The sequence below is a fragment of the Physeter macrocephalus genome, chromosome 1 (genome assembly GCF_002837175.3).
Source record: "Physeter macrocephalus isolate SW-GA chromosome 1, ASM283717v5, whole genome shotgun sequence".
NCBI lineage: Eukaryota > Metazoa > Chordata > Mammalia > Artiodactyla > Physeteridae > Physeter > Physeter macrocephalus.
In genome coordinates, this window is record NC_041214.2 from 90353147 (window position 1) to 90376411 (window position 23265).

A 23265-nucleotide genomic window follows, 5' to 3' on the forward strand; every position below is an offset into this window, starting at 1 on the left:
AGTGATCCTCACAACCTATTTTTTTTTAAATTAATTAATTAATTAATTTATGGCTGTGTTGGGTCTTCGTTGCTGTGCCCGGGCTTTCTCTAGTTGTGGTGAGCAGGGGCTACTCTTTGTTGCGGTGCGCGTGCTTCTCATTGTGGTGGCTTCTCTCGTTGTGGGGCACGGGCTCTAAGCTCCGGCTTCAGTAGCTGTGGCTGGAAGGCTCTAGAGCACAGGCTCAGTAGTTGTGGCGCACGGGCTTAGTTGCTCCACGGCATGTGGGATCTTCCCGGACCAGGGCTCGAACCCGTGTCTCCTGCATTGGCAGGCAGATTCTTAACCACTGTGCCACCAGGGAAGCCCCTCACGACCTAATTAAAGACTTCATTTAAATGCTGGGTCTGGGTACTTTCCAGGCACAGTAAATTTGAAGCACCATTGCCACAGACTCCATAGAGTCTTCACTTAAAAACCTTACATAAAGAGAGAACTTGATGCTTTAAACCACAAAAGGAACATATGCACAGGATACGCAGCTCCTGTCTTATTCCTAAGGTCATGGGTAACCAGTCACATGGTTGGTGACATTAGGCAGAAGACCTGGGCCATAACCAATGGGGGCAGTGAGGCTGAATCATGGCAAGGGAGAACTGGAGGGGACTTTAGGAATGAAGGCTTGCCTGCCACACTGGACAAAAGAAGAAACTAAGGTCTACAGAGAAAGAACAGGGACTTCCAAAGTCAAAGGGCTTGTTGGTGGTACAGCTGGACCTTGAATTCAGCCAGTGGGTTTACTCCAACTCGACTCTTTCCAGCAAACCCTGCCACTTTCCAACTTGAGGCCCAGTAGATAACCCTAAACAACGAGAAAGTAAAGAAACTGTTCCTATTTCGCCTACTATTCCTCAGGCTGATGTTGATTTAAACAAGGCTTTTGCTTTGGTTAGGGTTGTTGGCACATCAGGCGGATTTAGTAGGACCTGGCTGAATGTTACAAACTTCATACCAAAAAATAAGTGTAAGGAAATTCCCTACTTCACCTATAAAAATCCAATAAAAATCATTTACTCCTATAAAAATCAAAGCATAAGCCCTAATTATTTTAGCCTGGAGGGCTAAATAGCAACCAAATTCTTAATTTTGCTAATTGTCCTTTTTCCGAGACAATAGTTTATTTTACCTCTAGTTCAAATATAGTTCATTAGACAGACAAGGTAAGTGCCCAGCCCATTTACTGCCTCAGTCCTGTGTCTCTGAAGTACTGCCTTCCTTGGCCACGTAGGTCCTCGGTAAGGCCCACTCTCGGACCACCTCCAACCTCCACCCCCGGACCCCAGCTCTGGCGTGTTGCTGCCCTCCCTTCCTCCAAGCCAGAGATGAGGTTGACGCCTCCTCTGCAGGACAGGCACACGGCAGCAGACAGAGAGAGCTTCCCTGAGAGCCTTGAGGCCTCATGGGCTATGCCAGACCGAACAGCCAGCTGAGGAGGAGCAGGGGAACAGCCAGTCCCAGCAGAGACTGAAGAGGCCAATCAAGGCTCTTTTGACAAAGCTCATTCCTAGAACAGGATATGTGGGGGTGGGCGGCCCATCTGCTTGGGGTGTTTTCACCCACTCAGCCCTCATGGTTAAGGTGGCTGCCAAGCACAGCCAGTCTTCAGGGACTGCCAGCTCCCGGCAGTCTTTCCGTTACCAAGGATACCTGGCTCTTGGACAGAGGTGCACTTGCCCAAGGTCACGCCGGCATCCTGCTCCTACGTGCCGCAGGTTTTCAGGCAGATGAGGTGCTCCACCTGCCAGACACGTCAATACTGAGGGACGAAGGGATGGGGAATGAGCATCCCGGCAGAGTTTCTCTGCACAGCCTGTCTCCTAGGTACTATGTCTGCGTTCTCTCATGGTTCCCCATCTTAGTTGGATAGAGGGCTAGGGCGAGCATCATGAGGACAAGTTGTAGGGTGAAACCCTGAGTCCAGACAAGGTTCTCAGTCACAGTTTCCCCCTTCCCTAATAAGGCCTTGAAAAGGTACAGCTGTGGCCAAGAACACTGCTTCTCAAACTTTAACATGCACATGATTTACCTGAAGATTCTGTTAAAATGCAGATTCAGATTCGTAAGTCTGGGCTTCTGCCTTTCTCATCAGCTCTAGAGTGATGCTGGTGCTGCTGGTCCAGGGCCCACACTTAGAGTAGGTCCTGATCAGTGGTCCTAGGTTAGTGCATCAGAATCACCTAGAGGGCTTACTGAAACTGACTGTTGGGCCTCACCCCCAAGAGACTCTGACGTGGCAGGTTCTAGGGATGGGCCCTTGAACTTGCATTTCTAACAAGCTCTCGGGTAATGCTGATGCTGCTGATCTGGGACCACATCTGGAAGTCGTTGTCCTGGGGCACGTCATAGATATCAGCTGCTGTGATTTAACCATCAAGATGAAAAGCAGCGGCTCTCAGCCCTGGCTGCACAGTGGTATCACCTGAGGAGCTTTTGCCGATGCCCAAGTCCCATTCAGGGGTGTTAGATCAGAGTGTCTGGGCATTGTCATTTTAAAAATAGTCCCCAGATAGACTATGATGTGAATGAAGGGGCTTCCTGGAGCTGTGCGGAGCATGGGCTGCACCCTGTAAACAGGCTGGGCTCTCATAGGCAGCTGCAGCCTGTTCACAACAAATGAAAATTCAAGGAAAGAGTATGCTGACCAAAGTAAATAGAATTTACTAGATTGTCTCTCCTCTGGTTAGAAGTGAAGTTCCTTTGAATGCTGCTATGTCCTCTATCAGGTCATTAAGAGAAACCCAGTACCCTAAAGTCAAGTTTGACTGCTAAAGTCTGCCTGACAATCTCATGATTTAAATATCCTTCACAATCAGCAGGGACATGGACAGACCATGTTTTAAAGAGTTGATGGCTTGAGGCCCTATCTGCTTCTTCCTGGAGGACCCGGGTGGGTGGCGGTGTGGAGACCTGGGTTCCGGCACTTCACTGGTGTGAGTCCAGATCAATGACTTCTTCTTTCTGGACTAGCTGGACGAGGGGACCGCTATGGCTCTCTCCGGTTCTAACATCAAAGGCTGTTCTAGAAAGTGGCAGGTGTTAACATTAAGTGTTCGTGGACTTGTTGGATAAACAGTGAATAAATCCTGAGCAGGAAAAGAAGCCAAGCCTGGGTAACTTGGCCGTGTGTTTTTTGAGAAGTTATAAAATTATATGACCTCGCCATAAACTTTATCAGTACTTCTTACACTCAAGCACAGACAGTTTTAAGAAAAATGAGGACTGAGAGGCATGGACTCTGGAATGAGGAGCCGGCTCTGGCGGTGGAGGACAGGGCAGGAGAGTGTGTGCAGGGCACGGGGGTGGAACAGCGGCATCCGTACACCTGAATACAATTCACAGGGATGCCTGACGGCCTTTGCAGCCCACCTGGTTTATTTCTCCAGACCACCATGTTTTTGGACCTGTGCTAATTTCCATCATTGGTTTTTCCCCTTCTCCCCACAGCACCAGGAGAACCTGGCCCTATTCCTATTTTTATCATAGCCTAACTGGGCAACCTCAGACAAACAATTTCAGCTCTCATGCTTCAGTTTCTTTTTCACTAAAATGGGGTCAAAAACCTCTGTTCCTTGTACCCGTGGGAAGAGAATGAGTGAGTGGAACGGAAGGGCTTGTTGGAGTCAAGCTGCTGTCCTTGTCTTCATCATCTCCCCACCGGAAGCAGGAGCACGGGACAGGTCGCCTACCTGAGGCCTGGACCTCCATGATGTACTGGTGCAGATCCTGGCCCTGCTGGATGACCTCGAAGGTCATGTTGTTCATGGCTAGCTTCCGCTCCGTGTGGCGCTGCAGCCGCTGCTCCGCCAGCGTCAGATCCTCCGTGTTGAAGTCATTCATCTGCCGAAGCAAGTCCTCATTCCAGGCGTCTAGCTCTGCCGTCACCTGTGAGGGAACCACCATCAGTGCAGGCTCACTGGTCCACAAAAGCCTTATTAACTAACCCAAGCTTCAGATCTGTCTCTACTTTGCATCTCTTTTTTGACTCCTAGACTACGTTTAAGCAATGGTGCTATGCACCCTCATATGCATGCCTTTAAAAGTGTTCTCCCTGTGTTTCAATGTCTACAGCAGCAGCAAACACTTACATGATGGATTACGGTTTAGAAAGGTTTTCACATTCCATCTCATCCTACTCCCACAGTAACCTGGAGAGGCAGGAAGGGTGGACATCCCCAGGTCCATCTCACAGAAGAGGAAGCTGACGCTCACTCACACAGATGGAATGCTTTGCCCAGAGTTCACCTCGCTCATGAGGGGCACGACCTGAGGACATTACTCAGTTCTTCTCCTGACTGCAAAGACTTTGTCCACCATACCACAACTGTTGTTGTAAAGATCGCATCATTGGAGAGGGCCTCAGAAATTAAGTGCTGAGTCTAACTCTTTTCAAGAACCAGAAACAGAGGGCTGGAGAATCCTGGTAAATGGCCCGAGGTTACGCAATTGGTTGGACCCCAAACCCAGGGGCTCTGATCTGGTTCCCAAGTTCTGTTGTTCCCATGTTCTGTTGTACAGTATTCTCTCTGCTACAATGGCTGATACCAGGAAGTGGTAACAAAACGAGGTATAAATGTATAACTTACCTCTAGAAATCCAAGCAGATTAAACTCTATTGAGGCATGAATGAGTCTCATGAAGACTGAATATGTAGTGAAGGAAAACCTTGCCCTAATATGACTTTGCTAATTGGTTATTGCTCTACACCTTCACTCCCGTGATGTGCCCTCGTTTAATCGCAAATATGTGCCTGCAAATAGAGACTGAATCCTATACTTCCTTTACAATCGCTGCTATCATCCACATAGTAAGAAATCAGAAGTATTGAATTGGATAATAATTCCAATTATTATCCAATAAATAATTGGAATCAAATTATTTTTATTTGAAAATAAAATAAAATATCAAATAATTGAATCAAATAAAACCTTTTCTAAAACGGTTTTCAGGTCTGTTATCGCATGCTACCCCTGTGGTAGCCCTGTGAAGGCAATGGCACAGGTGCTGTCACCCTCTTTTCTGGGAAGAGGCAATGGAAGCCTCACCCCAGATCACACAGTTGCAGTATGGCCCAGGCAGCCTAAGCACACAGCCCAGAGCCCAGCTTAGTGATTTTCATCATGCTGGGTTTCATCCCAGCTGACATGTGGCCTAACTTTCCCAATTACCAAACACTGCTGTCCAGGAGCATCAGGGGACAAAGAGAAGGAAAGATGCAGCTGAGAGATGGTGCTGTTCCATGCTGTGTCGGGGCCATAAAGGCTGGGATGGGAAAGGCGAGCAGTCCCTTGTGAGGGGCTGCCATCCAGGGCACAGGATTCCACTCTTTGTCTAACAGTAAGACTTTCCTCCACTGAAAGTGCAGTTTCTCTCTTTGAAGCAGAAATGGGGAACTGTAAAAATATTACCTTCACTGTCGTGGGTTCTCACCTCATGCTGCCACCTCTTTGCAGGTCAACTAAGGGATCCACTGAGCTCAGCCCGAAAACCTAGTATCTACTTATTGTGGGGAGCCCTTGGGGATCTGGGAACCAGCAGGTTGGTAGGCGAACAGGTTTTTGTTATATCCCGTCTTTTTTTATTTTTTTAGATTTTTTTTGATGTGGACCATTTTTAAAGTCTTTATTGAATTTGTTACATTATTGCTTCTGTTTTATGTTTTGGTTTTCTGGCCGAGAGGCATGTGGGATCTTAGCTCCCCGACCAGGGATCGAACCCACACCCCCTGCAGTGGAAGGCGAGGTCTTAACCACTGGACAGCCAGGGAAGTCCCTATATCCCATCTTTGAAAAGCACTTCATTCTCTAACTAGAGAAAGGAGTTAAACTGAGAAAAATAAGAGAGATAACTTATAATAAGAGATAATTTATAGAATGAATAGGCCTTTGTAGACTAGGCCTGTAGCTATGTTTTTCCTTCCTGTATTTAAAAAACTTGAAGTATAATTTACATATAATAAGATACATAAATTTTAAGCATTCAGTTCTAGGAGTTTTGACAAGTTTAGTTACTGGTGTAGCCATCACCAAAAACAAAATATAGGACCTTTCCAACACCCTAGGGAGTCATTCTTTCCAGTCAGTTCCTGCCCCTGCCCCACTTCAGGTACCATTTTCTGATTTCTATCCTCACAGATTCTTAGATTCCATACAAATGAAGTCATACAGTATGGACTCTTTCATGTCTAGCTTCTGTGTTCAACACACTGTATTTAAGATTTATCTGTGTTGTATCAGTTCATTCCTTGCTACTGCTGAGTTCCATGGTATAGAGATACTGTGATTTGTGTATCCATCCTCTAGCTGGTGAACTCCTGGGTTGTTTTCAGTGTTTGGCTATTATGAATAAGGCTGATGTGAAAGTTCTTGCACAAGTCTTACTGTGGACACTGGTTTTCATTTCTCCTGAGGGTCACTTAGGAGTGCAATTGTAAGGTCATAGGGTAAGTGTACGTTTAACATTCCCAAGGGGAATCTCGCATTCCCTGTGAAAGTTCCAGTTGCACACCATCATTTGGTATTATCAGTCTATTTAATTTTAGCCAAGCTAGTGGGTGTGAAGTGATATCTTCTTACGGTTTGAGGTTGTATTTCCCTGATGACTCATGGTCGTGGGCACATTGTCATATGCTTATTGACCGCTGGTATCTACTTTTAGAAAATGTTGAGTTTTTTGCTCATTTTTCAAAAGCTAGGTTATCTTTTGATTATAGATTTGTAAGAGTTCTTAATATATGTTGGAGATAAGTCATTTATCAGATAATATATGAAAAATAGCCCAAACAAAATTTTTAGTCCATTTCCTTGTCTACAAGCTTAAGGAAAATAAAAATAAGAAAACAAGCATGAAAGGAAGAGTCTGCCTTTTCTTTACATTTTAGTTTTTGTTTTGTTTTCATGAAACTGAGTCTATGAAGAAGCTGTTTGATGCAGGAAGATCCCAGAGCGGTCCAAAGGCCTGAGTCTGTGGAGCAGAAAGGCAAGTGTCGAGGGTCCTTGTTAGGGCAGAGCAAAGGTGAGGTGCTTTGGTTGGGAGAGTGAGGCTCAGAGGTCTGGTATCTTGGTAATCTGAATCTAAAGCAAATGTGAAGTATGCCCAGGATTCTATATCTGGTGTTTCTATATTCCTTCCTTCCCCTTCTCCACCTGTACCTCCCAATACCATTGAGTTGAAGGACCCAAGTCTGTCACGAAGCCTGAAGAATGAGAATTTCAAGGAGCTACTCAATGCAACAGTCTGGCTTCCAAGTCTCCCTCCCTGGGTCTACACACTCTTTACTCTCTCTGTGTCTGACTCTCTTCCCAAATCCCCAAGAACTGATGCCAAGAGCCTTGAAATAGTCTGATTTATGAATTTCGAATGTCAGCTGGAGTTTAAATTATTTTCTTTCCTGAGTATTTCCTGTTTCCTCAAGGAATATTCTGTCATTGGCTTGCCTTTCTCCACCTTCTTTCTGGGGCACAAGGTTGGCATATAGCAGGGGCTCTTTTTTTTTTTTTTTTAAGAAAAAAATTTGTTTTCAAACCTGAAGCTTGCTTTACAGCTAATGAACAAACCTAGCTTTCCGGCCCCATCTCATGCTCTTCTGTTATGTGAACCAGGCATCTGGTTTACTCCCTGATCCTGAGAGGTAGCTCTGCCCTCTCCAATCACCTTCTCTGGTCCAGCAGCCCTGAGACATCCTTGTCCCTCCTCCCAGTCTGCTCAAGTCCTCACTGCCCTTCTAAGTCACCCCTCTGGCATGAAGAGCTTCATGACAACCCCCAGAACCTGACGTTTTTCTCCGGCTTATCTCATAACATGGGACATGGGCTAATTTGCTAATACAGAGACAAAGCCATGAAAAGAAAAACCTGCCTGGGGATTAATCTGGTGATCTAACTCCATTTGGAAAAGAAACCTGGAAGAATTTGTACTAGGCAGAAACTAGGGCCTGAACCAAATGAGTGAAAGATGGAATAGAAAGTACCCACAGGGCTTTCAGCTTTCAATCAACCTATTTTGCTTTCTCCTTCCACTCAATTAGCTCCATCTCAGCTCCTGGCTCACTCAGCTCCTCTCTGGGCTCCAGTGGCCTCTCTCTGCCTCACTCTTCTGAATTAATTGGCATGTGAGGATATGAGAGATACATTGGCAGTGTTTCTATTCTAACAATTATCTACTCTAGAGCCACAGCCATAAGGAAAATCAGAGAAGGAGGTGAACAGGAATTTAGAAAGGATAAGAGGCACTGGGAAATGGGAAGACACTTCAAAAAGAAGCCCAAAGCTTTCCTACCAGATGAGATTCACTAAATCCAGTATTCTGCGGTCAAAAACTGGCCCAAGGGACTTGGTTTAGCAGTAGCCTTGGGCTCTGTTCTCAGAAAGCCCTCTTCACTGGCTCCTCCCATTTTCTGGGTCCTTCCCAGGAGTTATGTGTAGAGAATGCTTTCTCCCCTCACCCCCAAGTGTACCTGCCTGAAACAGAACTCACCTGGCCCTCTCTTCCCACTTCCTATGGTCTATTCCCATCACCTTAGCTCTTTATTATCAGCTGCAAAGTTGGAAATCTCACTGTGTAGTCCTTTTCTTCAGATCATTTTTAGATGCTGGTGATCATGATGAAGATGATGATCATGGTTAAAAGAAGATTCTACCCTGAATTGTGCATTTATTATGGGATAGACAGTGTTAAATATTTGATTTTCTTTTATTTCATCCTCATAGCAACTCTAGGAGGAAACGAAGGTACACAGAAGTCAGATCATTTGCCTCATGGTCTCAGAGCTGGAGGTGGCAGAGCTCAGCATTCAACTACAAAGTCCAGGGCTCTTAACCACGGTGTCATATCAACAGAGCTGGTCCAAGAACTAACTTCAGGGGATAGCTTTTTTATTTTTCTCACTTCAGAGAAGTGCCTGTTTAACCTTTCCCCTGTTTTCTTCTCTAAAAACCCCCCCACAAACTCCTGATAACTCCATTTTCTTCACTTCACATGAACCTTTGAAATTAATCACGTGCTTTGAACAGATCAATAAACTGTGTTTGTGGCCTTATATAATGCCAGGAATAATTTACCCATTCAAAAAAAAAAAAACCGCACAGCCTTCCCCCAGTAGGACATTTTTGTTGAAGAGTTGGTAAATTTAAAAAATTCGGTGCTTTGCGACCACCTAGAGGGGTGGGATAGGGAGGGTGGGAGACACAAGAGGGAGGAGATATGGGGATGTATGTATATGTATAGCTGATTCACTTTGCTATACAGCAGAAACTAACACACCATTGTAAAGCAATTATACTCCAATAAAGATGTTAAAAAATATTGACACTATTTATACTCAGTATAAAGGTCACGTTAACCTATCTAGAATTCTCTGGTTTCCCAGGGGCCTTTGACGTGAACAGGAGACACATCTGCAATCTGGCATTGGGGTGTGAACACTGGGACAAAAGCTGTGGTAAAGAGAAGTGTAACCTGCCCTCTGCATGGGCACGTTCTCTGTATGGCAAGCGCAAATGCCTGTGGCTCTCACAGCAGTTACGTGAACACTCAGGGATCGCCTAACAGGATTGGGTAACAAATTCAGAGAGAAACAATGGGGGAGAATAAGATGGAATGTTTGCTTAAAATCCGGATGCAAATACATATACATATGTATATATATATACAGCATATTAGTATCGGGTTGGCCAAAAGGTTCGTTCGAGTTCTTCCATAACATCTTATGGAAGAACCTGAACGAACTTTTTGGCCAACCCAATATATATTATTTAGGTATTTTATTAATAATAACAATGCTGACTACAATGTGTTAAAGTGTTTATTAAGTGCTAGGCGCTTTGCTAAAAATGTTCTATGTGTTAACTCATTAAATCCTTAATAACCCTATGGGGACTGGGAATTATTATTCTCATACCTATTTCTCAGATGAGGAAACCAAATGAGTAACTTGTCGAAAAATCACACAATTAGTAAAGCTGGTGAAACAGGTTTCAAACCCAGGCGCTCTAACTCAAAATACTGCATACTCAATGACTGCACTATACTGCCTCTCAGCAAAGGGTGTGTGTGTCTGTGTGTATGACCACTGCCTATGTTATGTACATTAAGGTCCAGTCCCATTCCAACTAACAGTGGCAAGGAAGGATCCAAGGCATTTCATTGTGGTAAGATGCTCTGAAATACATGAGCTGTCAATTGCAAATGAACATCTTTCTGTTCTAAATATAATGTCATTATTTGTATTAAAATGAGAAAAGCGAAAGCTAAATATTCTCCACTGACCTACAAGTGCTGGCTGATAGGGAAAGATATATTGCAGCTAAAGAGACAGTCTCACTGCATGGGAAGGGCTATTTTATCCATAATGGGTATGTACATTGATATGCATTACCACTGTGAAATTAAAATAAACTAAATTACCGTAGTCATTTGTTCTTCTTGTCTAGTCTAGTGTTAAGTTTTTTCTGTTAATCAGTTTATAAAATGATGAGGATTAGTGAATTCTAATGCAGATTATTTTAAAAGTATATCATAGAATTTCCCCGTTTTAGAAACATATATAACCTGTCTAAAGAGTTAAAATATTTCTTTATGTAGCTATAAGAAAAACTTTGAGGGGCTTCCCTGGTGGCACAGTGGTTGAGAGTCCGCCTGCCGATGAAGGGGACACGGGTTCGTGCCACGGTCCGGGAAGATCCCACATGCCACGGAGTGGCTGGGCCCGTGAGCCATGGCCACTGAGCCTGTGCGTCCGGAGCCTGTGCTCCGCACCGGGAGAGGCCACAGCAGTAGAGGCCCGCGTACCGCAAAAAAAAAAAAAAAAAAAAGAAAACCTTTGAGGATACTGCAAGAGTTTTCTGGAAAAGCAGAAGGACTTAGCAGTAAAGATATCCGCTCAGTTGTTTATTGATTTTTGGCAAAAAAAATGTAAGAACATATTGCAACACTGTAACTGATGAGTTCCAACGTTCGGTCACCTAATTTCTATTCCAATTGGATAATTTGGATAACGGAACACAATTTTTATGACCAAGTTCATGTTCTTTTTTTCATTATCATCATGATTAAAACTGAGATCTTTTATAATCACGACTGATCTTGAGTCTTTATTTTGCCCATATCTTTGCCTCTTAATCAGTTGGAGACTTGTAGGACTCTATTCTGTTTTCAAAAAAATCTCTCCTCTGTTGAAGAGCTCCTATGATGTATACTGTTCACCCATTCTAAAACTTATCAATGCTTGAGTGTCAGAATGGGTTTTCTCCCGTGAAAGCTAAACACCCAGTGCTGGAGCTTACATCATTTCCTTCTACTGAGTTCCCTGTTATCTTTACCAGAAAGGAGAAGCAGACAGCATTTGAACCTTGATAATGTCACCTGACTTCAGGTCCACAGCCCCTTACCCACCCCATTACAGAATGATCTGAAAGCTTCCATCAGGGATCTTTGATAATTTGCCAAAAACAAGTGACATGCTGGAATACTAAAGCTGTGTAAATAATCCTTTTTTTTTTATTAAGGAAGATGTTAGGGGAAACTCCCAATGATCCTGAAACCAATTTGACAAAAGTCTAGAAGAAACTATCAAATAAATATTTTGTGAGAATTTTGGTTTACTTTATTGTATTTATTCTGCAATTCCTTTGCAAACGATTTGGGGTACATTTAGAAAATGCTGTAGGAATCCCAAGGGAACCCACAGAAATTGATCTCAAACAGATCTCATTTTCTTTCTTGATATAGTTACTAACCTGGTGCATTTAAGGCATGTTACAAACATGGAGAACAGCAAGGCTTTGCAGAGTCTCACACTGTATCTATGGAGGAAAGGGCTATGAAACTGGACTAGAAGATGATGTGGCCCTTTGAAGGAATGCCTGTTCAGGCTGATGGCTGTGTCACCGAAGGAAAACTTCCAGTGAAGCACCGCAGAGCCCTGCCTGACCTGGCCAATATTTCAAATTGTTGAAATACTGATAGCAATAATAAATTAAATTTATTTTGATAGGCTGAAGAACTGGGCCTAAAAAAAAAAAAGTAAAATTTGAGAGGAAAAATACATAAAAAGCTTTCATTTAAGTTAAAAAAAAAAAAAAAGTCAGTGTATTGGAAGCACATATCTTGAAAAGACAACCAGGGGCTTTTAAGGGAGCACAAGCCCCAACAAGGCAGAAAAGGCCCCTATCTCCTGGGCTGTGCTGGGAGTGCGCCAGGGTCCTGGACACACAGCTCCCAAGGGGTGTGTGTGTAAGCCAGCCATGGCTAACTACAGCCCAGCCAGCAGGGGGCAACCAGGAGAGATACAATGTGTACCCAGAAAGCGGCGAGTACATCGGAGCTATGTCCCACAGAAAAGGGCTGACAATAAAGAGAAGTAGTTATCGAAGTTTTAGAGTCAGAGGGGACTGCAGAAATAACTTACACAATCTCAACACTTTTCAGATAAAGGAAAAGAGGTCTGTGATGAAATTTTTCAAATATTTTTAAGGCTGCCAAATAAAAGGGAGCAGATTTGTTCTGTTTTTCAGAGAACAGAACCAGGACCAAAGGGTAGAAGGGTGGAGATCTTGGTTCAACACACTAATGAGATCCTGAGCTCCCTCCTCTCCCCAACCCTGCTTCTGGGATCTGGAGATATTCTGGTAGAGGCTAAATGGCATCCTTCAGAGATGCCAAATCCTAGCCACCAACTTTTACTTGTCCTCCAGGTGTCCTCTCATTGGGAAACCTTCCACGGGCGGCCCGAGAAAGCTAAGCATTCCTGTCTCAGTGTTCTCATCAAGCTGTAAGCTTCTCTCTGTCATAGAATGATCACATTATAGGATGGTTCTATTTCTATGGTTCTCCCCAACTAGCCCACTGATGGCAGGGATTGTTGCATCCTCAATGCCCAACACAATTTTTGGTGCATAGTAGGTGCTCACTAAATGTTTATCAAGTGTAAAACGTGAAAGGCCTCTGCATACAACCAGTTGCAGAGTTGAGACCACCAGTGCAAATTACAATCAGCTTTTTCTCCTCTAGGCAGAATTTTCCTCCTTGAAGGCCATTTTCCTCAGCCTCAGCCTGGCCCCAACTTGTCCTAATGTGAACCCCATGGATTTATAGTTTGCTATTCCATTCCTTACCTGGGTTAATGATGCAGATTAATTTTCAGGTACATTGAGAAAACTTTGGTTTTAATTATAGAGTCAGAAATTTAAAAGAAAGATCATAAATGTGGCCTATTTTTTAGTCCCTTGTATAGAGTATCTTTCTTGGTGTCATTCCTAGTACTCTCCAACATGGGTATGCCCACCCCAGGGGATACCCAAGATTATCCGTTGATAACAGAGAGAAATATTCTCTGTATATAAATAAGCATATGTTTGTGCATATATATTATATGCACACATATTTGATCAAACCAATAAAAAAAGATACGACGTTTCCCCGGACTTTCATAGGGTACTGACACCGGAGTCTCACTCGGAACACATGGCAGGTGATGTGGTGGGCAGGGCACCTCAGGGACGGTGGAAGGACCACAATGCAGAGGGGCGGACTGGCTCATTTGTTCATTTGCTTTCAGCATATTTCAAATTATTGCTGTTTTCATGTGCCCAGTTAAATGGACTTATCTAGTATCTAGTTTAAACTACCCTTCACGAAAAGACGTGGCTTAACATGGTTCCTCAAAGAAACTACAGTTTGAGGATAATACTAAACATGAAAGCACAAGAGAACTTTGAACTCTTTGGTAGCCACGTGATGGGGTAAAGAAACAATGACAATCTAATCAGGTCTGTCAAGAAACCAGAACCAAAAAATAATTGAAAATTATCAAGAAGACTATTTGAAATATGGAACTACAACTTCTAATGAAAAAGTCAAACTTCACCCTAAGGGCACGATGAATTTTGAGATTATTAGTGAGAGTATAACATGTATATAATTTATAAATTAATGGGGATGCATATATAGGGGGTTGCAAGTTCAAAAATATTTTATTGAGAGAGTGTCTAATAAAAAGAGTTTGGAGACCACTGTCCTGTTCCTGCTTCTAAAAATATTTTTTTATTTCTTTCTGATCATTCTGATTAATTGTAGAAAAGGTGAAATGCATGGAGTTATCAAAAACAAGAAGAAATTATCCATATTCTTACCACCACAAAATAAAATTATTTGCCTTTGGTGAAGTGTCTCCTCCATTACAACTGTTTCCTATAACTTATCTTTCATAGGAGCCTGAACTTACAGGGAAAAAACTAAAGAGCATCATGTTCTGCTATGGGTCACTTCATCTAGTCTCCAGGGAGTCTAAGAAGGAGTGTCAGGAATGCAGCTGCAGTCCTGGTTTCTGAACATTTGCCTAATACATCTGGGATAAGTTTCACTCGCAGTGGGCATACCCCCTGACCCCATCCCAGGTATACTCTGCAAGCCACATAATTAAGTAAAACGAGACTGGTGCCGCAACTCATGTGTTACCTTAATTTTAAAATTAATTAGCCCATGCCAGCCATCAGTGACACAGTTAAGGAGTCACACTTCGATTACCCAACTGTCAGGGGAGCAGGTCAGCTCTGGTTTTCAGTAATCCCTAGGAATTCCGAGTATGTCCATCAAATGCCTTCCTTTAGGAAAGGAAACCATAGCTGTAGGTCCTGCAGTGACAGCCTCTGCCCTGGCTTATATCAGCTCCAGCATGGCTCTTATTACAGAAACCACCCTCAGTTTCACACTCTGAATCTTCTCTAGAAGTTTGCCCTTCATCCTCACAGTGAAACCCTAGCTGGTATTTGAAATAATCTCATCACCCTCAAAAATAACTTCTGACAATCTGACTTGAAGGAGAAATTTTCCATAGGTTTGGCAGGATTTCCATTTCTGTCTAAGATGAAAGTCAGCATTTCCCCAAGGTTTGGGCCACACCCGAAATGGGGAACAAGACCCCTTCTAAAACCTGGGTGCAGAACTAAATTTTCATCACCCTCATTTTTATCTCCCTCATTTGGTCTGTTTATTATTTTTATCTCCCTCATTTTATTAGGCCCTCATACTACTTCCCGACTTCTGGTTTGCTGCATACCAAGCTGTCCAAGTTGTTATCAGGGTGGGAGGGGAAACATTTACACAAACAAAGGCTGAGAAATGCAAATCCTACAATTTAAATATCAAACTCTTCTACTGCAACACTTAAATAGGATCCAATTTTAAAGTACTTGATTTACAATCAACTTAAAAAAAAAAGAGAATATCTTTTTACACATGCTTTGGATTTTCCCAGAATTACTGCAGGCAAACACACTGGAGTGATGCCCCTGGCTGATGTCAGAGGTACAGTTCAAGTGGCAAAGTGAAGCTAACTGACTCGTTCTGGAAATAAACCAGCAACCCAGACCTCAAAACCACAGCCCTTTCATCAAATAAAGCTTAAACATCCAAACCCTCAGGTTATTTCCTCCCCCTTAAGCATTTTTTGATGTGGACCTGGAATGACAGGAGAGTAGATAAAGAATACAACAGTCAAATCCCCACACCTGCTAACATAATTCCCCCATGGATATATTCACTCTTGGTGGGTGAAGACCATGGGAGGGTCTGCAGCCAACACTGCTGCAGGCAAACATCACCTCTGTTTATTTCGGTGAGTCTCACTCCCAACTACCAAAGAATAATAACTCACTCCCCCTCTTTCCTTTCTTTATTACCTTTGTCACCCCACTTTCATTCCTCTCTGCATACCAACGTCTCTAATTTTCCACTGGCATTTTCGTCGTTCTTTCAATATATGTTTTAATACTGTCTGCCACCTGAAATCCCTTTGAGTGTGGATTCAAGATAAATTATAAATAAGAAATATAAATAAATTTACTTGAAGTTATGGAATGAGTTGGAAGGATAATCGAGACCTAAATTTAAAGACTTATCTTTTCCTTTGTTTCAGAAACTGTCCAGAAAGCACCTTTTAGAACGTGACATCTTTAAGCAAAAAAAGCTGCAGTGGCTTCCAGGAAGTCAGGATAGCAGTGAAGAAGGGAAAGGTCATAAGAGAGTCAGGGATAGGAAGGATTGCTTTAGGACTGCTTTTTGTTTGTTTGTTTGTTTTTACATTTCTGATTCTCATTATAAACATTTTTGGTCTCAGGATTGAAGAAGAGGGCTTCTGTTGCCAGGACAGTTTTCTGGTCCTGCGTGGGATTGCGAATGACATTGGCATTGGGATATTGGAGCACACGACGTTTGAAAAAATAATAATTTTCCTTCCAAACCAGTTCCACAGAAGTTTCCACAGATACTGTTGGGAAGATCAGTCCCAGACCCCCAGAAGTCCCAACTAGGAGGAGATGGTTGGAATGCAAAGTAAAGTTTTAATGAATAGTAGAGGGATAATTGGTTTACCTTCACAACACACCAGCCAGGAGCAAAGAGAAGATACAGCTTTTAATTTAACCCTTTGCCATCCCTGAAAAGGACAAAGCGCCATAGGTGTTGAAAACTCTTCACACCCCAGAAACCCTACTGGCCTGGCTTTAGTTACTGTCAAAGCAGAAGATAATAAAAGGTGGATATTATGTGGGGCAGACAGTATTAATAGGCATCACAAAGAGGACATAAATATACCAGAACAGCGGATTCTGACCTTCCCAGAATGAAGTGAGGAGTCAAGGAAATGAACCAGCAAATGTCCTTCACATACGCTTACTTTCTTAATAAGCAGAAAGCAAACTGAGGATTCGGGTCTTCCTTCCTGTGGCTCCTGACTCCCTGGTTGCTGTGTGAGTCCATCTAATCCCTGATCTACAGTTACCAGCTGAGGAGACCACCTAATTTTATCACCTTCCTACTCAGGAAGCTATAGAATCCAACAAGTCTGCCTCAGTCACCAAACAGCCAACTCCACGGTCTGCCAGGAACCAAAGTGCCAAGTAGGAGTCCAATGCAAGCCAGCAAAACCCTTCTCAATGGAGTAATCCCAGACAGACAGCGAGGAGAGGGGCCCTGCTTGGCAGCCTGGGTGAGGGGGACTGGAAGGAATCCAACACGGTGGAACGTGAATTTGCTGATTTCCAGAAACATATCAGGTTGCATAATCCCCTCCAATCCCCTTAGGCTACTGCGCAGCAGTCCTTCCCGTTCCCGGGGCACTGCCCTCGGCCACCTCACCTGCCCAGCACCTCCTCCCCACCTGTACCTCAATGGTGTACTGCTCAAAGATGCGCAGCTGCAGGAAGATGTCCAGCTTGATCTTTCGCTCATGGAACAGCTCCTCCATCTGCACCTGGGCATCGTCGAGCTGCTGCAGCACCGACTCGATGTGGCTGATGGAGCTACTGTGGGGCGTCTTGTTGCTGGACACAGCCGAGTCCCTGTGGCAGAGCCGGGGAGAGAAGGGAGGGGCCTTGACATGTTCACAGTGACAGAGGAGCAGGGGGCCTTCCGCGTCTGAGTGAGGGGGACGGGAATCTACTGTGAGCCTGGCACTGTCTGCTTAGTAGGTGAGCCAAAGCTACTGTACCCTCTTTGGGGTTCACAGCACTATAGCTCTGAGGCTAGCTGCTGTCTTATTCCTCAGACAGAATTGTGACAGGATCAAATGAAATAATGCATGCAAAAGGGCTGCACAAATGTTACAGAAATAGAATGGTTCCACACATATATGTAGTCTAATATATACATATTTCAAGACACACATACACAAATACACATATCACAATACATAAGGGTAGATAAATTAAGGCATATGCAAAAAAAAAAATCCTTCCTAGTTTTACCTCACAGGATCATGGTTAAAATGAGATCATGGCTGCCAAAATTATTCGTCCCCTTTGTAAGTCCATGCCAAAGTTATGGGCTAGTGTTATTACACAGGCTTCAAGCTATACTTAGGAAAGCATGGGGTCTGGAGGCTGCAAGCCTGGCTTAAGTCCCCCTCTGACACATATGGGCTGGTGACCTTGGGAAATCACCTCCCTGAGGCCCAGGTGCCTCCTGTAAAGTGGGCTTAATAATCCCTGCCCTACTCACGGCACAGTTTGCTGTTAAAGAAGATGGCATGTGTAACCGTGTTCTGTGACCAGCAACGTGCTGTATGAATGACTGTTAATGCTGAAAGGACAGTGACGTGTCAGGTGCTGAATGCAGATGGGTCCTGCTGTGGAGTAGAAGCTAGGGCACAAGAGGCTGGACAACCAACAAAGGCTTCAGAGAGGATGAGCCCAGAATTGGGTGTTAGAAGAAAAGGATGAGCTGAGTAGACGCTAGGGGTGGGCTTTCTGAGCAGAGAGGGTCTATACAACAGAAGCAAGAGGAGGTGGCATGCCATAGAGGGAACCAAGAGATAAACATATTGATCTGCTCAGACAAGTGAGGTGGTGGTGACACCTCCAGAGTCCATTATAATAGGAAAACTGTGGAGTTCAAGAAGTTTAGATTCTACAGGGCCTTGACTGAGTAAGCTAGAGCCCTGAAACTTGAAATAAACAAGCACATTCATTATCTCATGATACCTTAGTTTCTGACACAGTTTAAGAAGTCAGAGGGGAAAATCATTAGTTTTGAATGGTCTCATCAGCAGCCTTTCTGAAAACCAGGTCCTTCTGGCCTGTGTTTATCTCAGAAGCAATGGTATCTGAGCTCACACTATTTCTAGACGGAGCACAAAGCCAGTTTGTCAAGAGCCTCCCTTTCAGTCATCTAGAGAGCTTCTGATCCCTCCCTTCTCACCCTGACCTATTTGGGCATGAAAGCCCACTACTGCACAGCTTCCCCCAACTACGAAAAGAACTCAGGAGGAGTACTCAACACTGTGCATTATGCATTTGCCGAGGAGGGCGGATATGACTATTCTTTCTGACGGCTCCCCTCAGTCTTTCTATATCACCCAGCTTCCAGAAGGAAGAGGATGATTTCTGGTCACTTTGTTCAGCGTCTCTGTCAGTGTCACATTCACTAGGAATCATAGAGATGATATAAAAACCACCTTAGGTGCTTCAGTGATCAGTGCCAGAGGAGTCGTGGAGGCCTAGGGAAGATGTGTGTGCTGGTATGTGTGAGGCATCCTGCCAATGTCCACTAGGCATCGTTTGCTTTTTTTCTTTGACTGGTCTTGATATCAGGGAGGGGAGTCCAGGCTAGCATCAGACTGGTGGGGGGACGAACAGTCGCCAGTGTTTCTTGTCACACACCTGTGGTCCTCTCTAAAGTCCATGGAACTTAAACTTGTAGGACAGGCATCAGCAACCTCGTTGCCTTTACCATCACTGAGTAGCCTTCAGCCCTCAGGTATGGCGCAAGGTTGGCAGGGGATAAGAGCGAGTGGCACCTCCACAGACCCAGCCCCACAGAGAGGCTAGCCAAGCTTGTGAAAAGTATTTGGAGAGAAAATGCAAAAGCCATCACAGAATTCTAGAGATGACAAGCTCCTAGAGTGAACCCCTTAATCACACAGACAAAGCAGCTGAGGCCCAGGGAGGTTAAGTGGCTGCCTACGATTTGGAATTTGCTTCAGAAGCAAGGAACAGTGGAGTTTCCTAGGTAGGCAGACAAAACTGTCACATATTATATATTCATGACGGTGAATTGGGGGAAGAAGGGAAAGAGGCTGTCTCATTGGTATGCAAAAGAGGACTCAGAACATCTCATGTGCATGTTTGGAATAGAAATGATTAATCCAACAGAAAAACATGCCAGGGCCATCTTAAGGTAAGCTATCATTGTTTATTTAATTGGACAACTGGTATGGGGTGGTGGGGAAGCCCTCTCCAACTGAAGTAATTCCCTCTGGCTCCAGAACTGTCCTGGGACTTGCTGATGAGATTATTTCTGTCCAGAGCTGGCAGGGGTCCCGGCATTCAGTGATTTGAGGATACAAACAAGTCCCCACAGGCAGACATCATCAGTGCCATCAAATCCTATTTACACAGCACCTGGGCATAGCGCTGGTTGCTGAGGGCTTGCTCAAGGCCTCATGACACTTTACCTGAGGAGCCGATGCCCTTGACAGGGACAGGAAACTAGACACTGATGCCAATAGAAAGGAGGCAATGGTGTGGATGATTCTAAATGAATATAAGGTATCAGGTAGGATTTTCTAAGATTCCTTCTTAGTTATTTTTGTTTAGGGCAATAGAGAAGGGGTTTTATTTCCTGGGTAGCAAGGAATGGTGGAAAGGTCATATGTGGGTAAGTGGAGAGCTGAGTGGGACACATCACACACTCCCTACATTCTCACAGGGCCAAAGGCAACCGTTTGGGGTTACATTTCACCAACTGGAGCACTAGAATTCAGAGGCAGCCTGAGAACAGATGCCAAATAACACTATATTCCATAATGGCTATTTCTCCACATGACCAAATATGCCATCATTCTTAATGAAGATACTATTTATTTAAATTTTTGTTGTATTTATATTACTTATTGATCACTGAATAATGTCTTCAAATGATACATAATGTTTTGAAACATCAGAGCTTTTCCATTGACTATTCCACTCTAAGTTCAAGTTGGGTATGGTGCATGCATTTTTATATCTGACAGATGCAGAAACCAAAGCTCACACAAGACCACAAAGTTGGCTGCGGCTGAGCCAAGACCAGAACATGGTGACTTATCTCGCGTCTAGTCCGAGGCATTTCCCACTGGAAAGCACCGCCCATGCTGACCTGGCCTCGCTGGGCTCCCCCAGGGAGGGAGGCGCTGACCTGAGCTGCTGGATAAGGTCTTCGCCCTCCTTGATGACGTTGAGTGTGGCATCCAGAGTAGCGGTCTGCTGCTGCTGGAACTGCTTGATCAGTTCCTGGACCGCATCCACAGAGTCTGCACAGACATCCTCCAGCATCTCCTTCTGAAGGTCTTCCATCCATGTCCACAGCTGCGGGGGAGAGAGCAGAGACTCCACTCAGGGCACATGGGAGAGGCCAGGGCTGGGGTTAAGGGCAAGAGTGTGGAACTGAGGTCACCCAACCTACCCTCAACCAGTCAGTGCGGTATCAGACTGTCCTTCTAATCAGCACCCCTATGGGTCAGTTTACATTTCTGTATTTATATTCACTACGCATCTCTGTTAAGTTTACTCCATTAGCGCTGGCATTCCTGAAGGACAGGAACCACCCTCAGCCTTACTTCCCAGTGGTTTAGGGAAACTGTGGTCTTAGAGCAGGAAGCTCACTCATTTTTGAGTGACTGGGAAGAAAAGGAAACTGGTGATGGACAAATACTATTTCATCTTTCATAAAGGACGGCTCTGCATACTTCTTCCAGGTAGCTAGATGCTGATTCCTAGAAATGTGTCATGATTTTACAAATATGTAAGAAAGAATGTGACACTCAGAACCAAATGAAGATTAATTAAGAAAATATGTGCTATGCTAAATTATTTTGTTCTTTTCAGGATTGCTTGGTTGGTTAGAAAGTTGAATGCTAAAGACGTAGCTTATCTTAATTTCAATGTAACTATGAGACATTTCTCCCATGATATTCAAGATGATGAAATGCAGTCAGGATGACATTACTGGTCAGACAACTTTAAAAAAGCTAAGTATAGCATTTTGAGTGGAATAAGTACTGAAAATGATGAGGAGTTGAATTGAATTACTGAAAACTCATTTATTAATAGCTCTTCCTCATACTGAAAATAGATCTCCAGCAGCCTGCCACAGTGCTCCACTTCTAACTGCTCTCATTGAGCATTTTCATGAATTGTAGAGGGAAAGATGAGTCTGATGTTTGCTTAGAAACAAGGAATCTTCACTTGACTAGCAGGAAAGATAAGCTCATGGATCCACCAGGAGAAAAGCCAGTAGAGAGAAAAAATTCATAGAAGGAGCCAGAAGATGTGGATTGTGGCCTCTGCTCTTCCTATAACTTGTGGTGCCTTTGAGTAAATCACTATACCCTTTGCTCTCCAAGACTTTGTGTATAAAATAGGCTGGGGAGAGCATAAAATACAATGGTTAGTTACCTTATGGTTCTAACATTCTGTAAGTCTCCCATGTTAAAAACATGGATAAATATTCACCTTAAGGGCTTCCCTGGTGGCGCAGTGGTTGAGAGTCCGCCTGCCAATGCAGGGGACACGGGTGCGTGCCCCGGTCTGGGAAGATCCCACATGCCGCGGAGCGGCTGGGCCCGTGAGCCATGGCCGCTGAGCCTGCGCATCCGGAGCCTGTGTGTGCTCCGCAATGGGAGAGGCCACAACAGTGAGAAGCCCATGTACCGCAAAAAAAAAAAAAAAAAAAAAAAAACACCTTAAGAATACTATTTCATCTTGTTGGTTCTCAGTATGATAAATCATGGTATGGCCTTTGGAACAAGGGATTAAAAAAGAGACAATAAAGAGAGACAAAATTAGTCTTCAGATCTTGGACAAGTTATTCTTTTTTCTTTAGAGAGGAAAGGCCCTAAGTATGGCAGAAGAGGTTGAGTTCACAAGATTAACAAGCCCTCGAGGTAGCAAATAATGGGGTATAAAGAATGTTCTTTTTGGACAGGCAAAAACCTCTCTGAGCTCCAGTTTCCTAATCTACAAAATGGGAAGAATAAGATTTGCCCTGCTCACTTCAAAGATTATGAGAAATAAATTATTTACTTATTATCAATGCTTTAAATAAACAAATAGCATTATCGATAAGCCTATAACATTGTGATGATAGCTATAAGGGATACGAATTATTATTATTCAGTGTTCCTGTCATTTAGTAGCTTGTGTCTGGTTGTAATTAATTCAGTTTATTTTCTTTACAAATAAGTTTTTGTTGTAAAACACAAAACAAGTTTTCCAGACCATTTAAGCTGGGATACATATTCCTACAGGTATGAATGTATATATTTCAAACCAGTATGAAATTAGGAAGTTCAGGATATTGGTCACTATAACTTAAAATTACTTCAGACATTCTGGCTGTCATTTTGCCTAGAGCAAAACCATTTTCTAGATGTGCTGAAGTCCTTGGGTATGAGATAACAGAATCTCTGAAAAATTATTGTATAGAGAGGCAATATAGCATAGTGGTTAAGAGTTTCAGACCCCACACAACACTGTAAATCAACTATACTTCAATTAAAAGAAGAAAGAAAGAAAGAAAGAAAGAAAGAAAGAAAGAAAGAAAGAAAAAGCAAAGAAAAGAAGGAAGAAAGAAGGAAATAATGAAAGGGTTTCAAACCCCAGTTCTACCACATAGTTCCCATATAACCTTGAGTAAGTAACCTACCATCTTTGCACCTCAGTTTCCCTTGTCAATAAAATGGGAACAGTAATAGTT

At 43.6% G+C, this 23265-nt stretch overlaps 1 protein-coding gene across 6 annotated transcripts in view; it reads right to left on the reverse strand.

The window, feature by feature from the left end:
* Nucleotides 1-23265, reverse strand: part of KALRN (kalirin RhoGEF kinase) — a 683571-nt gene that overhangs the window by 308627 nt on the left and 351679 nt on the right. For 5 of the 6 annotated variants that reach the window (XM_055084868.1, XM_055084874.1, XM_055084870.1 and 2 more), the window contains exons 12-14: nt 20668-20876; nt 17198-17372; nt 3726-3921 (exon numbers count right to left, since the gene is read on the reverse strand). In XM_055084868.1, the coding sequence (XP_054940843.1) occupies nt 3726-3921; nt 17198-17372; nt 20668-20876 (580 nt within the window). The remainder of the gene's footprint in view (nt 1-3725; nt 3922-17197; nt 17373-20667; nt 20877-23265) is intronic. The other variant, XM_055084895.1, reaches the window with a different exon arrangement.